At 38.4% G+C, this 16,560-nt stretch overlaps 1 protein-coding gene across 1 annotated transcript; it reads right to left on the minus strand.

Moving 5' to 3' along the window:
• Positions 1-1,042: 1,042 nt before the first annotated feature.
• Positions 1,043-8,255, minus strand: LOC148429604 (betaine--homocysteine S-methyltransferase 1-like). Its single transcript, XM_088417939.1, has 9 exons — positions 8,233-8,255; positions 7,897-7,985; positions 5,909-6,041; positions 5,715-5,827; positions 5,066-5,257; positions 4,035-4,182; positions 3,714-3,896; positions 3,411-3,639; positions 1,043-1,571 (listed from the first exon to the last, which is right to left on the minus strand). Exons 2-9 carry the CDS (start codon positions 7,912-7,914, stop codon positions 1,379-1,381), a joined length of 1,209 nt encoding a protein of 402 aa, XP_088274065.1. The 5' UTR covers positions 7,915-7,985; positions 8,233-8,255; the 3' UTR covers positions 1,043-1,378.
• Between the last annotated feature and the right edge of the window lie 8,305 nt (positions 8,256-16,560).

A 16,560-nucleotide genomic window follows, 5' to 3' on the forward strand; every position in this document is an offset into this window, starting at 1 on the left:
TCAATAAAGGTTACACAAATAGCTACGCAACAGATATAATTGAAATCTGTTCATGAGCATGTTGAGTTACTGTTTGTACATGTTAAATGCACAAAAAAATCCAGATTTCAAATCAAGATCAGGCTCTGTATCATGATTAAAAAGCATTTTTTTAAACAAAAAAATTTCGACTATGTCTCTTTTTTTTAAATACTTTTTAAATTAGCCATCTGCTTCATTTTTTCCATGCTCTTAATCCCAGATTCCTGATCATGAGCCAAAGATCATCTAATTCACATATACAGGTTATTTATTGATTTATTTATTGTTGATTTAAAGGTCATCCAATTAGTGATAGTGAAACTGCCACAGCATTTTAAAGCTCTAGAAGGATAGATCTGATTCCTGATCCTTATCACAATGTCAACGTTTATGTCAGTTAGTTTATGTTCCGTTGTCAACTGTTGCAAAAATGATCTCGATCTTATTCAAAAGTACGTTGACTTGTCAGATTAAAGCGACACCAAATTTAATCAGACGCAATCAATTTACTTTTCACTTGCAAAAGATCCAGACTTCCCGTTGTGACCTTAAGTCCAATATTTTGCTCATACCAAGAATATTGGATACATCTTCAAAATCTAGATATAAAACTAACATAATTCCCAGCAAATGAACATCCTAAGTGTCACCTTTTTCAGTTACATCCGCTGTTTTGGTTCTTACAGATCTGATTCAGAACGGGAACATACGTAGAACTGTTTGACATATTCTGCACACATTTGACACATTTCATAAGCAAAAAAAGCAGATTGTCATCATGATCTTTGTTGTCGTCACAAGGTGTAATCATAAGCACAAGTTTGACCTTTCGAAACGTTTCCACCAAACGTATCCAGTGCATGTTCAACTTTGGATCATCCATGTTTCACAAATGAGTTAGACTGAGAAAAAAAGTAATCATTTCATTTCCTATACAAGCCATATACACCACACAATCTTATATGATGTTTGCAGAGACAATATTAATGATTTGCCACACTTAAAATATCAGGTTTGAGGTCTGAGTTTATTTTCCTGGAATTTACAGCAAATTCTCACATGCATCACTCAAACTCGTTGGTTCTTTTGTCTCAGACATTTTTTCGAGATTGTGATTGATCTAAGATGTTCCAGTAAAACCGTTTGCCTTCTTTTGCAGGCACTCTGAAAAAGACGCACGATTCTGCCAAAAATATGTCAGGTAAACCCAGAAAAAATATATACTATTTGAGAAAAAGGAACCGATGTGTTTAATTACAATGAAGACACACAATTACCTTTGTTGAATTATTTTGCATGCACCAAGAGCTTTTACATTCTGAAATTATGCTCCCCTTCCTTCATTGCTTGTTTCATCTTATTGCTTCAATTTCCCCATGCTGTCTCGCAGTTCCATCACATGCTTCATTTCCTGGTCGCCGGTGGCCTCTTTGTTCTGCATAAGCTCAGTGCGGCCCCTTGACATACCCCAACATTCTGATGTGGACATGGACGGACATTTGGGGCGACCGGACGCAGGTAGGAGATTCTCCCAGTAGTCACGATGAGCCCTGAAAGAAACATCAACAACAGCTGGAAGATAACATTCAACCATTATATGGAGTATCTAGTTCAAGTGGTTGAAAGCACAATTAGGCTATAGTTGCTTAACACAGAAGTACAGTATATAGATGCCAGTTGGGAATAAGCATTTTTTACTCGCAAACTCATTTGAATGAATTTTCAAGTACGTATGCGTATTTGCAAATATGTTCAATCAAGCTTAAAAATTAGCTTGAGCATACTTATGTCACAGTCCACCATTTCAGCCACCTCACTTCCAGCTTCACCACACCCGCTCAGCCCTCCTTCTAATCAGCCTCGAACACCAACACCTGCAACCATTTACCCGCTCAGTATAAAGCCCGGTCACTTCCCTCCACAACCCGCCAGATCGTCTCTATGCGCTACGCCGAGCTTTCCAGCAATTCCTCCTGCCAGCCTGCCTGTTGTCCGACCCTGTTCGCCCTTGACCTCCCGATTGCCTGCCGAATTGACTGGATCCTTGGTATTTCGACCTTGCCTGCCTCTGACCACCCGCTAGCCTGCCGTCTTTACCTGTATGCCCGAGCCCCCCTCCCGTCTCGCTCCCTTTGCCCGACTCCCAGCCAAACCCCAGCTCTCCCGACTCCAGAACCCCCCAGACGTCTGTGCCACGCTCCCGTCAGCTCCCACGACTACCCGCACCTTCTGTTCAATAAACACTCTGCCATTGCCCTTACCAGTGCGTGCGTGCTCTTGGGTCCTCCCTCGTCCCGCCGTAACAACTTACAAATGTGTTCAAATGTATGCCCAGGCCTAATATTAAAAACACATTTGTTTACCATGGTGTACTGACGTACACATAATCTCGTGAAAAATGCATTTGCACCACATTATTCCAATTAAATTAAAAAAAAAAGTAAATAACATTGTTCATTAATAATTCTATGGTTTTATTTTTTGATGTTCAACATTTTTTTTTTCTCATTGATACCAGTATGAATAATTAGCTCTTGGGTAGTTGCTGATACTTGCCAAATATCTGTACCGCTAGTATTTTGAGACACAAAATTTAGCAGATTATTTAAAAAGGATTTTTTTGAAAATTTCGTGAAATTATTTTCAAGTTTGTTTTCTTCAAATTATTAGTTTCTATCTTATTGTAAAACAGTAACGCAGATACTCGTGTCGGTTGCCGTTGCGAAAATAAGGCCAGGTATCAGCTCAATACCAGCCCTTGCCAGCATACCACACTGTGGCATTATGGGACAAAATGCTATGTTTCTTGTATTCATTCTACAATTATTTAGGTAATGTCAATTACTTACAAATACCTTCAAAGTAAACATCAAAATGTGCAAATACCGCTAAATTTGTTCAAACGAATTTCCCAGTCAAACTTGACGACTCCTCATTGGCAGCTTCACGCTTACGTACGTTAATCTTTTTCAAATGTTCAGCATCCAGCCCTCGTATCCCTTCACACACCCTTAAAAAGTCCAAACAAAGTAAATACAGTACACATGATCAAATAATGATAATGATCAAGATGTCATTGAATTAAAAATGTTCACGTCATACAAGAAGGCATTTTAGGTGCCATAATTTTTCTCATGAGATAAAGTTACATGTCATAAGGATTTCTTTTTTTCAGCCTTTTTGTGTGTGGAAAAAGCTCCTGCCCTTCGCAGCGGGAACGTTTGTTGACAATTTCTTTACAGGTGGCGTCTAGTCAAAACGTTTTTCCAAATTTTCCTCAAAACATGAAAAATCCACACCCGTTTTTAGCCATCAAGCAAGCAATCTTTGAACGCCACAAATGACTAAAATTCACAGTGTGACAAAAACAGTTAATAAGATTGCTTTACCTGGCTCTGACCAAGGGTTTAGTGTGCATCTCCAGCCCGGCGCCCCACATGCCGTGTTTCTCCGATGCAGGGGGCAATATTCCCCTGTCAGGTGCCAGTTCCTCTGCCACGGCCCTGATATGGTAGGGCTCAAATCCACAGCAGCCACCAATAAAGTGGATGCCGGCATTGTAGGCCTCCCTCGCATACTTGTGCACATCCCAGCGGGTCAGGGTCCTGGGCTCCAAAGCTTAAAGCAGCCAAGAATCACTGCAGGTACCAATGTAAGTTTGGTGTTTTGAAGAGAACATTATGAGGCTATACCAAAGGGGAATTCTGGTAGGTTGGCGTATCCTTGGGCGTTGCAGTCAGGGGTGAAGTAGGCAAGAGGCTGCACCATGTAGTGAGCCTTCAGTCCAGCCATCTCCACGCCCTCCTTCATCATCTTTACAGTCTTCACACAGATCGATGGGTCAAAGCGGCAGTTTACACCCACAATTTGGGCACCTGTGGAAAAATGCCAATTTCAATGCCTAGTCACAAATATTAGGCCATTTGGGCCATATGTCAGTGGGATTTTTTGTTTTCAATTATTATTAGGTGTACATTAAACGATTGCACATCACAGCATTAGTAGTAGCATACCGGCCTTCACCAGCCTGACGGCGCATTCGCCAGGTGAGACTTCATGCATGTCGCCCCAGGGTCCAATGCACAGCGTGGCGGCCACCGGTTTTCCGCTAGTCCTCAGTACGTCCACGGCCCAAACGGCCTCCTCGACGTGCTCAAAGTACTGCGCACGATACAGAAGTCGTCTCTCGCTTCAATACATCCATCCCTTTTCTGCCATCTTGCCACTCACTGTTGTTCAGGGCCAGGCAATAACCAAGCATGGCTCAGCTTGTCACATGACCAAACTCAAAAAAAAAAAAAAAAAAAAGGTGAGCCGTGATTGGTCGTCACCTGAGCCCTGAGCAAGTTTGATGTCAGTTCCAGTCGACAACTGTGGGAAAATGGTGATCCCCTAGATGTTCACAAATGGGTACTTTTTGCTGCTTAATTCTTATAAGTCATACTCACAAATGCAATATTAATCTGAATGCTGTATTTAGAGTAGTGGGGGGCAAATATAACATATTGTAACGAACATTTTTTACTTGACTCTTTAATAGAAAACTCCCCATTCTTGTCTCCCAATCTTGTTTAGTAAACGGAATGTAACACAGTACTGCAGAACTAATCTACTGGCAAATCGAGCGGGCTATCTCCATTTTGTCATAATGCAGGACATTAACTTGAAAGTTTTATCATTACAGTGACATATGGGAGATTTCGAAAAAGTAGGATGAGAGAAGCATTTGTTAGCGCAGTAGTGATATTAGAGAATCAATCCAGCAAATCTATCGATATTTTATGAAATACTGTTTGTATATGCCAACAATACTAACTGACTGTCCCATTAATTGTTGAACCTCGCTTTCCAGGTTATTTGTGTGGGAAAGCCTAGTTTCATGGGCTCAACTATTGGGAAAGGTACTCTAAAAGATTTCCCCACCTATTTATCAAAATAAGAACTAAACCTTGATTTGGACCAATAGTTTTCTGTAAGCCATTCCTTGTCTCTCTTTAAATTGTGTTATCCCACCCTAGTTTCCAGTGACGTCGTCAGCCTCTACCTCAGCTATTAGGAAGTCCACATTCTTCTTTATGAATACTTCCAGTTGCCTCTTGAAGATGCCTTTCACGTCAGCCTCATTCTTGCAGCTCATGTAGGAGGGCGTTTGGGACACGCCTCCTGCCACCAAGGCGTCGCCCTCACTGGCCACTTCGCAAGCCAGATCGCATGCGGCCTCATTGATTTGGAGCCCCTAAACGGTTGGACGATAATCCGACCACGTGACCACAACAAGACACAAAATGCCGTGTTTTTCCTTTAAACTATTGCTTGTGTAGCTGTGGATTTTAGGATTATTTGGGTAGCTTTTACTCCAGGTTGGTTTTAAAATGTTGGCCCAGCAAATTGGATTGAAGGGTTGATTTGACAGCATTGAAGTCAATTTAATGTTATCTTCTAAAACTTAGGGGGGTTTCTATTTGGTTATTTTGATTCACAGCTCTACTGATAACCTGATCATCAATTTTTTTGATAGCTTTACCTCATTCATACGGGTAGTTTTCACCCCTTATTGCATCAGAATCTTGACCGGTGTTGGTTCAAATCCTTAACCCAATATGCTGGGTGTAAATGACCCAGAATTTGCTCAATCTATCAATGTGGATGCCATTTTGCCCAGGGTTTAATATTTTTCTCATTCGGATGCTCACCGTCAGTCGAAGGTTCTGGCCCCTATTCTCCAATTTGTCATCACTGGCATAGAAGGTGAAGGTCTGCATAACGCTGGATCCAGCTCGCAGGAACTCCCTGTGGAGCTGCCTGACTGAGACCATCATTGATCTTTGTCATATGAACCTGTTATGCATCTGTGTAAATTTGGAGGTGCACTTTCAGCAAGCCTCACCGGCCTCGGGATGGGTAACGGTAGCTTCAGGTGTCCACGGCCCGGCCTTGACATAACCCCGCTTTTCAAGGGCCATCACGTAGCCCCCATCTCCAATCACCACCTCGCCTGAGCTCAGAAGCTCAATGATACCCTGTGTAAAATCAAAGGTCCTTTAACACCATTGAGTGCCATAGGTTTTAACTCCTTGGCACCTGAAAGCATTTCCATTAATGAAAAAGAAATGGGTTGTGTATTGCTTTCGTGTATATTGTTAAATTAACCGTTAAATTGCTTAGTGCACATAAAATGGATATAGAACGGACCTGTTCCCATCTCGGGTATGGAAATTCTTTCATTGACGTGACAATTTTATTTTCAGGGGTTACAGCTCTTACAATTACCCTGATATTATAAAACGTTTCTAGGAACTATAAAAACACATTGTCAACACAAAACACAAGTTTACTCCACCATAGTTGGACTGACCTGTGGAGAATGAGCAAGCCGATTGTCTCAAATTAACATCAAACTCAATCTGTCAAATATCTGCATCAATATTTGTCATCGCCAGCAATCTAACTTTTCATGTTAACAAAAGTACAAGGTTGTAGTTGAAGAATGGCAATGTTTCATGAGTCAAACTTTGCGGTCCAAAAAAGGATGTAGTGTCTCATCTGACCAGAAATGAAAGAAATTATTTCTTGCAAAATATTCTTAAGCATGTGTTGGTCATGTATCAATCAACAGTAGAAGAAAACAGATGCTAATTATGACTGTATTTGGAGCGGAATGGGTTCAATGTTTAACTTTGCGACAATCGCCATCGAAGAGTTAATGGGGTTTACATGGTCATGTACATTGAAGACTGCAAATTGTCATTGGATGTGATTGTGGGAGTGGTTTGTCGACAAGTACAAAATTTTAAACTTTGGGCCATGAAGCCGATTCAGACTCTATTGTGATTAAGGGCTATATAGATAAATGAATAAATAAATATGTAAATAAACTTGACTTTCCCAAGATTGACTGACTAGCAAGCAGTCTAGGGTGTGTCCGGCCTCTCGCCCCAAGCCAGCTGGAACAGCCCCAAACGCAGCATCTTCCCTGTTAGACTAGGCCTCTTTGGCCCATAGCTTGATGGGTGACTTGAGCTAGGCCGTTGTGTTGCCGTGACCTTTTCTCTTGGTTCTGCATCTTCATATCTCTATGACACACTTGGCACACATCTTGGTTGAAACAAGTTAAGACCGTAGAGTCACACATGGTCACATGGGCTAGGCAGAGCACCCCTCCTGTATTGTGGCAGCAAATGCAGTAAAAGAATGGGAACCATTTTGTATGTATTATACCTTAGAAAAGGCTCCATGGCTTTGTTTGGATCTTTCTTCTGCTACCCATTAAATTTAAATGAGAATTACAATCTTTTGGTTGTTAGTGTTCATATAATATCATTTAATAAAGTCAAGCATCCCCCCAGGCCAGACCCTAATAAGGAAAAATACAATATAGAACATGGATGAAAGCATGGGTTCTAAAGGCTTAATGAGAAATTTTGCACAATAAGTCTAAAAATAACTGTCATGCCGTTTTGCAAACAAGGCTGAACAAACCTGTCGATGCAGTGACAATTTATGTTTATGAGTGCTTTCATAACAAAAAAAGGCTGAGACACCAGGTCCAAAGGTGCACTGATAAAATGGCGCTTGTACGCTGAGACCTGTTGCAACAGTGCGGCCTGCGCGCCACTCAGTTACACTGGATGATCAGTCAACAATTTGAACTCACCTAATAGGACATGCACACTTATGCAATCGACCAACATTTAAAAGCTGGATCAAGTCTGTAAGTTAACAAATGAGTTGGCTTTTATTGTATTAGTTTACCATTTGTACACCCCCGGACAACTAGATTATTTTATTCAACACTTGGATTGGCTTTTCCGAGGTACACAGCACATATGTACTTTATGTAATTAAAAAAAATTATCACCAAACATCGATGCTGACCTTCTTGACGGGCGCCATGCCTTCGTCCGATGGCAACAGTAGCAAATCTTGAGTCGTTTCTCCCGATAATACTTTTCCACTTTATATACCTGTGAAGTATAATGGGAGGATTTTGAATCCATGCCAGCGTCTTGCCAGATGATGCCCTGGCAGAAGCAATCGATAAAGTAATTTAAAACTGTTGACACCCACGACGCAGTACACAGATATTTTAAGTCATTATTGCATCAATAATTCTTCTTTTAAACATTAACTCTTACTATTTTTTTATTGCTTCAAGGTGATTCTTGCAGTAGTTAGAAATGGTAAAAGTGCATTACTCTTTTGCGATCATACCTATAGATGCTTGGTCAAGAGAGAACTCAGCAAAGGCCTGCAAAGTGACACGCTCTCTTAGAATTACCATAATATGTTGGCATGATTTTGACCAGACTGCTCAGAAAAAAAAAAAAATCAGAAGTTTAACAGGTGTTACGCTTGAGAGAGATTTGAACACTCTCGCTGTAGATCATTGTTATTCTTTATGGTTAACCCATAACACCTTCCTGTCCTCAAATGCATGCGTATACACAAACACATCGCAGAAACACACAACACACACCAGATCTAGTTTATTGACCTTCAGCAGAGAGCTGTCAGTTCTGGGTCGATCCAGTTTAAGGGAGATAAGCGATGCGCCGCCTCCAAGGTGTTTATCAACAGGGCCAAAGTGCAGTTTAAAAAAAAGAAAAAACACTGGCAATCTACAGTTCACCGCAGGATTTCATCAGTAGGGTGCCAGTGCAAGACATAAATAACATGTGTAGTTGCACTACAATGCATCCCAAAAACCACCTTGATATTTCACGTATTGGTTTTTAGGTTGAGAAATTAGACAATGTGGTATCTTTATTTTTCCATGAAAACAAACAATAAAAATCAGTAGTGATTTATTACAAATATTTATTATAAATATATATTTATTTGCATTTTTAGCCAAAGTACATAATTTTCAATATCTTGTTTTTGTAGCCATTTGTTGCCCGGTAGAGATGTTAGTAAAGTGTGTCTGTCTGGCTGACCATACTTGCACCATTGGTCAGCTAGACAGACACAATTTTAAATGATTCTGCATTTCGCTTTTTTCCCAGTGACTTGGTTACATTTCTCGGATAAAAATTGACATTTGTTAAACAACAAGTGTCTTTCTCAAAACGAAAAAATGCAAATAGCGCAACATTATGGTTCCTCCACAAAAGCCCTTTTAGTTCTCAAAATGCTCAGTTTATGGCTCAAAGGTCAATTTTGCTGTCTACATACAGTGTGTATAACTATAGAGGTGATTTTCAGGTCACAGCGGCACTGATGCGTCCTCAAAGGCGTTAACAGCGAGAAGCTTCACATGAGGTTCCAAAGTTCCACTTACATCACATGGCCTGACCCCAAGTATTGTCAATACTCTGCTCTCCCTTTTTGGCCCTATTGATGATTTTCCTACCGTTTTCGTTTTTATTCTGCCGACCTTGAATGTCACACAATCTTTACCGTAATCTACCGTTATGAACGTGTGAGACTTTATTATCATTATTATTTGTCTGTCCCCACTTTTTTAGCTTTGCTGTATGATCAGTTTACCAGCTAGCTAGCTATTTCAATTAACGTAAATTAACGTATGACTTATTGTCATAAAATTACCACAGTATTCTGTCAATACTAGTATGAGTTTGCTTGCATAAAATATTAGCCTTTCATCAAACTAGTCTAATAAATTATGAAGTTTTCTTAAAAATAGATATAGAATATAGAATATAGAATATAGAATATAGAATATAGAATATAGAATATAGAATATAGAATATATATATATATATATATATATTATTGCTATACAAAGGTAAGTTTTTTCGTCATTCATTTAAAGATGAATGATTTAAAGATTTAAAGATGGTACAGTATTTTGTTCTCATAATTTAACTACTTGACATAAATTTACACCATCGTTCGCATATTTTTATACCTAATCTCATAATTGCAAGTTTATTCTTTTTCAACTTCATCTTTACTCTCATAAAATTTTGTTATTTAGATTTTGTTCCATTATGAATACATTTTAAGAATATCGCCTTGTTTTTGCAATATTATGAATTTAAAAAAAATATTTTCTTGTTTTTTTTTCATTTACTTATATAAACACTGACCAAACAATGAATTTTTTAAAATTTAATTTGTAGCCACAACTAGTTACCACTGGCTATAAAAGAAAGTAGGGCTGGGTGGTTTTACCTCAAAAGAAAATCTCCATTTTTTTACATACTTGTCGGGTCTGTTTTAGTTACCAAATAAGGTTTGTTGTGCTGCTGCCTTTTGTTGCAACAGGCTTGAACAATGGTTGCAGTGGTACTTGCTCTACGTTTGTCGCCACAAACCCAAATGACTTGCAGAGCAATAAAATTCCTGTCTTTTGGAAACAAATGGTTTGCTTTCTTTAGCCATAAACATGTTGCCCTAACATTATGTTTGGCTTGAGAGTGAAGGAAATGAGAGAAAGGCAGATTTTATGGAAGCTCATGAGGACCGAAATGTACTGCAGCAAAAAGTAGGAGAATATAGATTTTATTATTTTTTAAATTGTAACAAAAAATTCAGATTAATCGCAAAAAAATGATATATCGCCTAGGGCTACTAGAAAGGGGCAAAACCAAAGCAGTTTGAAAAAGGCAAAACTGTAAAGTTGAAACAAGGTTTTGGGAGGGGTCAATGGGGTAGCCACTATAGAGGAGGAGGAGGAGTTAGGGTTGAAGTTGGGTAAAAAAAACAAAAAAAAAACATGCAAACAAAACAGAAAATACACATCCGATAAGCTGATAAAGTTGTGGTTAACTTTTTACTCCTCTGATAGGTTTCGGCCTTCTAGCTTGTCACATGCTCTCTTGATAGTAAGACATGCAATAATCCCACAAATAAACTAACAAAAGACATCACGTCTCACAATGCCATCACAATGTCTCTTAATTATTCTTCATGGTGTTCCTTTGTTGCTGTTGCTTCACTCTATCTGCCGCTATTAGCCCCCACGCCCTCATCAGGTCCAATCACAACGCAAGTTGCACAACAAACTGGAATGATTTTTTGACCGCAAATGGCCGAACGTGGAAAGAGGCATTGAGGTCGTCAAAATGTTGAAAGGAAAGTGAATGAGCGCCCTCTGTCGACCAATAACATTTATTTTGCAACATTCTTGTCTCTTACTGAAATGTCTGCGGTAAGACCGTGAAGTGATGCTTGTAACAAATAGACTGCGGCTGTTATAAAAATAGGTAATAAGATGCGAGGCAGAAAATTGTTTACTATTTACCATGATTTCCGTCGAACATTTTTCATATACTACAAATAAGGGTCCTTGTTCTTCTGCCCACAATTATTAAATGCACTTCAAGTAGATGGGAGGAAGTACAATTTACCTGTGTCTGTGTATTCACCTGTTGCCACTCACACAGATTCAGTTTATAAAGTCAATACCCTGTTTAAAACCACCCTGGATATGCAGTCGCATATATTGGATAAATCGGTCATTCAGCTGAAGAACTCACATTTTGCTACAATGTAGAATAGTCGATGTACACCAAGTATAATAGTTTAGACTTACTGTCCTCTCAAAATAACACAATGTACAGCTTTTTTTTGTAAATGATGAGCATTTTTAAAGGTAAATGTTTTCTTGGTTTCTTGGTTATGTAATGTACATATGTATGTAGAAAATGGATGGTGCCACGCACAAATGAAGCAGCTCTTCAGATCGCCAATTTCTGTCATTATAATTTATCCATGTTTAATTTAAACTGCATCCAACAGTAGAGTCTATACCCCTGTGCTAAACTGTTGCAATTGGTCCCCAATGCAACCATTTTGCCTCCCTGCTATCATGTTCCTTGTAGTGTTACCAGCTTTAATGTGTATGTGAGGGACTGGCTTGTTACATTTGGTGATTCACTCTCACACATACGTGCCACTGGGAATTAAGTGCGGTGACTGTAGAACTCAGAGGATCAAAAAAATAAATGAAAAGCACTGACAGAGTCTGGCACATATGCATGACCTCTGATATGTGATCTCAAGACCATTACATGGCTTAATGCATCTGCATATAGCTGAATAAATTCAAGTATATTATGCCCCATCTTCTGCAGTTACTTGACCATTCTCTATTTGGGCTTCAGTAATCTGAAACTCATTTCTATACTCTCACATTTTTGTTAATTTTGTTGTAATTATTTTCTAAATCCAAATTGAGTAGAGGAGGACGTGTTAATTTTGTTTTAATTTTGTTCTAAATCCAAATTGAGTAGAGGATCACGAATTTGTGCCAACGCCCTAACACATTTCTATGCATAGTTGAGCCACAGGAGAGCGCTTTAGAGCATAGTCGGTCCATCCTGTATCCAACTCCAATCCAATCCAATCCAACTTTATTTGTTAAGCACTTTAAAACAACCACAGCTGACCAAAATGCTGTACGGAGAAATAAAAACATCGTAAAACAGACACAACAGCTCACTGTAAGCTCACTGTAACATTTTTTCTATCATTCTTGTCTCTCTGTTTCTCTTGAGGAAAGACAGCAAATATAGAACTTGCACACTGCTAGAGAAAGTAGAACCCATTTCTCAAAGAGGCATTCAATGGACACAGAAAGCTTTTGCAAGCGGACACGGCAGCTTGGTTTGTCAAGATTTTATTTTGGATTTTCAGCAAAAGGCTAATTAGTCATTTAATGTCTCTGAAATACCATCCTGGACTCTTATCCCGGGGTTCTGTGGTGTGGGCTGTGTGAAGAGTGTTTGTCTTTGTCTCCTAGCAACCAGCAGGAATCTCTTCCCAGCACAAGTCATGAAGTGACCTGCGTGTCCTTGTTGTATTTATGTTGGCGCGGCGAGCTGCGTAGAGCTTCCAGCGGATACAAGTTGCGTTTCGTGCAGGATGAGTCACGCCATCGATGCTGCAATCTTTCCCTCACGGTTGTGAGTAATATGTTGACACTGATGGAAGATAATGCGTTCATAAATAAAAGCAAACGTGGGAGAAATATACGTGTGCGGTCCAACTTTGTGCTTGGAGTATGATGACCATACACAGGCAGAACTTGTCTACTGTGTTTATGTGGAATACAAATGAGAAAGTGAAACACTTGAGAGAAATATTTTCACTTATGGTTACACTCACTTTTGTTACCAATATACTAGCCACATACCAGCACTAGTATACAAGATGGACATGGAATAAATGACCTTGTGGAAAAAGGTCATTCCCATATGAGGACTCTATCCTTTACAACACATTTATTGTTTCTTCTGTCATCTTGTAAAGAGTATTTAATAGTCAGTCACTTTACAGTATATCAGGGGCATAGCTAGCTGAAAAATGAGCGATTAAATAACTATGGTGTGTAATTAATTGGTTTAATTCATCTCTTTCTAATTTCACTTGAATTTGTTGAAAAACCCCCAGCCAAGGTTTTTTGAGATACACTGTGTCATTGTGGTTGATGAAACAATTGATATTGTATAAGAACCCAAAACTGGCTTGAGTCATTTGTTTTCTTAAACAGATGCAGTCGTAACAACTTACCTTCTGCTTTATTTGAGACCAGTCCCAAGTGCAGGCTGCAACCTTGAGTTTCGACCATCCTGATGAATGGTGCTGCTTTCTTTTCGCACAAGCCAAATCATTAAGAATTAACTTGAAAATGAAACATTGTCCATCATGTACATTGCAGATTTGATCAAACGTGTGGTGTTTTCCAAAGAGCATTACTATGGCTCACTACATGAGTGCCTTTGTTGCTATCATTAGTTGTGGTCGCAATCATAGCTGAGTGCTTTGCATTGATGTGGTAGGCTGAACTTGACACAATGATAGTGTCCACTTTAGGGTGTGATTGAAATTTTTTTTTCCAACCTCCAACAATGCAAGCACATGATGCCTGAGCCATAAAAAGTGATCTCCAGTAATCTGCATACAGTAAGCATAGAGTTAATGTACATTTAAAAAAAAAAAGATTAAAAAAATAAGACTGTAATTGCGACTGTAATTAATTGATCCAAATTAGTCAGTTGTTTTTACACCCCAATAAATACAATATACTTTGTAAGTAATTAATTTTCAGAACAAATAAGTGAAATTTGATCTTTTATTATATATTAAATTATCCTACAATGTTGTTAACTAGCCAAAATACAAAGTATTAGAAAATGCGTTCAGTATGATACACTACCAAAGCAAACTACAAATGCATTCATAAAAAATGTACTGTTAAAGAGAACAGATAATGCAAAATTGCCTTTTTTTTCAAATTACAAATATTTAGGTCTGGCGTGGCTAACAGCCTACCAAGTAAACAGTGTTGTTGCCTGAAACAAAGCAACATTTTTGCTTAACTTCATTTCGCACAAAGTAATTTTTATGTTTTTTAAAAATACCTATTGATCAACTTTAGAAACTTTGAATTTCTTTCCCTCACTCTTTCCCAAGAATGTACTCTTTCCCAAGCAATTCCACCATAATTTATGCACATATAATTGAAGACCCAGCACAGAAATGTATGTTTATCTCTGAGCACCATGCACCACAAATGGCATCATGGCGGGGTGGAACTTCCTCCTTGTGTCCACACACCACCAAAGATGTGTTTCCTGCTCACATCCGCACTCACATCTACAAACACACACACACACACACACACACACACACACACACACACACACACATTCACGAAACCTCCCACAGTGTACTCACCATGGGAAAACATGAGTGGTAAAAAAAAGAGGAATGCCTAAAAGATGACCAAATGACACAAAGCATGGATGTCCACGTGCAGTTAGTGTCCTATCCAACAGTGTGACCTATCAAACAGCCCCAACAAAAGAAAGTACAGTACGAGTAAGCTTGGAGAAAAGCTTGCGCGTTTTGTTTGTTTGTTTTTGTGGCTTGTGGTGTAGGAGTGGAACCGTATACACACAAATGCTAAAGCATGGGTTTTTGTGCATCCCATCAGTAATGTAAATGTGCACATTCTCTCTATGTGGACATGGGAAAACCCGCATAAGTGTACCTTTTAAATCTTTCAACGTTGAATGTCCTTTTTTGAGAATTCAGAGAATGCCATACTGTTCCAAATCTATTTATGAGAGACTTAAAAATGTAGGGTCAGAGTAGTTTCACTCCCATTGCAACTAAGAAAATAAATGCAGAGAAAACGGTCCTTAACATTTGCATTACAAAAGTGAATTCCGTGCAAAAATGCAACTCCTTTTCCCAGTCAACTGTAATGTGGCATTTTCTTTTCTTTATTAAATGTAGCTTTTGTTTATTACTGGCATTGTCGTAGATCAGCTGTTGGCACAGCCGCCACACACTCAGGAAATCCGACTTCATATCACAGTTTGATCATTTCTTTCTACTCTGCCTTCGACCCACATTCCGAAAGTATGCGTGTTGGCTTCAATGAAGTCCAAACAGTTCATTAGGGCGAATGTAACCTGCTGGAATGCTTCTTCGCATACAGTACATGTGGTATGTGATTGGCAATAAACCCGTTCAGGATGTGTCCCAACTATTAGCATGTTTAATATGCGCGACCCTGTGATGGTCACCAAAAAAGGATTTTCCCCATTCAAGCAAGTACCCCGATAATGTCCAGCACTATAGGCAGGGAAAATTACATGTATTATTTAAAAAGATTTATTAGTTGCATCAAATAATTAGGAATGTATTATTTGCAGCAAATCATTTGTCAAAAAGGTTTGATCATTAGATTTATTCTTGAAATCAACATTATGAATACAGTACCAATAAAAAGGTTGTTAATAAATGAAAACTAAATAAACTGCGTCATTTTAACATTTTCAATTGATAATTTAATTTGAGTTTTGTTTCATTGACTAAATTTTTTTTATTTTATGTGTCGACTTATTTTAATGGATGAGCTACCTTTACTCGTCAGTTGAGTGAATATTACTGATTCAATAATTAATCATTTTGAAGTAATGAATTCTATTGTTTAATATTAACAAAATAAAAATACATTTTAATTAATTTAATTAATGTAGCTTTTTCAATTATTTTCATGCCAGCTGTTGAATATCCTATAGGTATTTAATATTGGTGAGTAAATGCATTTGTTATTGTATTCAGTCTTGAAGGTTCAGAACAAATACGATTCTCTTAAAGTATATATGATAAAAACACAGAACAAGTTCATTAAAAAGAAGGAAGACATACAATATTGCAATGCAAAACCACAACATAGGATGCAAAATGCAGAAGTTCACGAAAAAATACGTTTATTTTAACTTGTAAATTTTAGTACACAAATTCAAATCTTATAAAAATATAAATACAACGTCTTAAGCATAACCTTATAAAAGAAATAAATATTTACATTGAAATACTGTATAATTACTTCATATCTTGAAACTTTTTTACTGATTTTATTTTGCAGTAAATTTGACATCATCATCATCATCATCATCATCATCATCATCATCATCAACGTCGTCGTTGCCTTTTTTGATTTTTTTTTTTCAAACCCTCATCAATTTTTGTCCTGTTGACGTCATCAAGCCAGGGCGGGTGGGAGGGAGGACGAGGGGGCGGAGGCACTTTCAGAAAGAGAAGAAGACTCGTGAA

This window comes from Hippichthys cyanospilos, chromosome 1, assembly GCF_059441005.1.
Source record: "Hippichthys cyanospilos isolate Australia breed blue-spotted pipefish chromosome 1, RoL_Hcya_1.0, whole genome shotgun sequence".
NCBI classification, from domain to species: domain Eukaryota; kingdom Metazoa; phylum Chordata; class Actinopteri; order Syngnathiformes; family Syngnathidae; genus Hippichthys; species Hippichthys cyanospilos.

Bases quoted from the DNA above. Each gene is read 5' to 3' on its own strand.
- LOC148429604 (XM_088417939.1), bottom strand. The intron at 4,183-5,065 runs GTAGAGGCTGAC...TATCGTGCGCAG, and splicing joins TGGACTTCCTAATAGCTGAG to TACTTTGAGCACGTCGAGGA. The intron at 1,572-3,410 runs GTAAAGCAATCT...TGTTTCTTTCAG, and splicing joins AAACCCTTGGTCAGAGCCAG to GGCTCATCGTGACTACTGGG.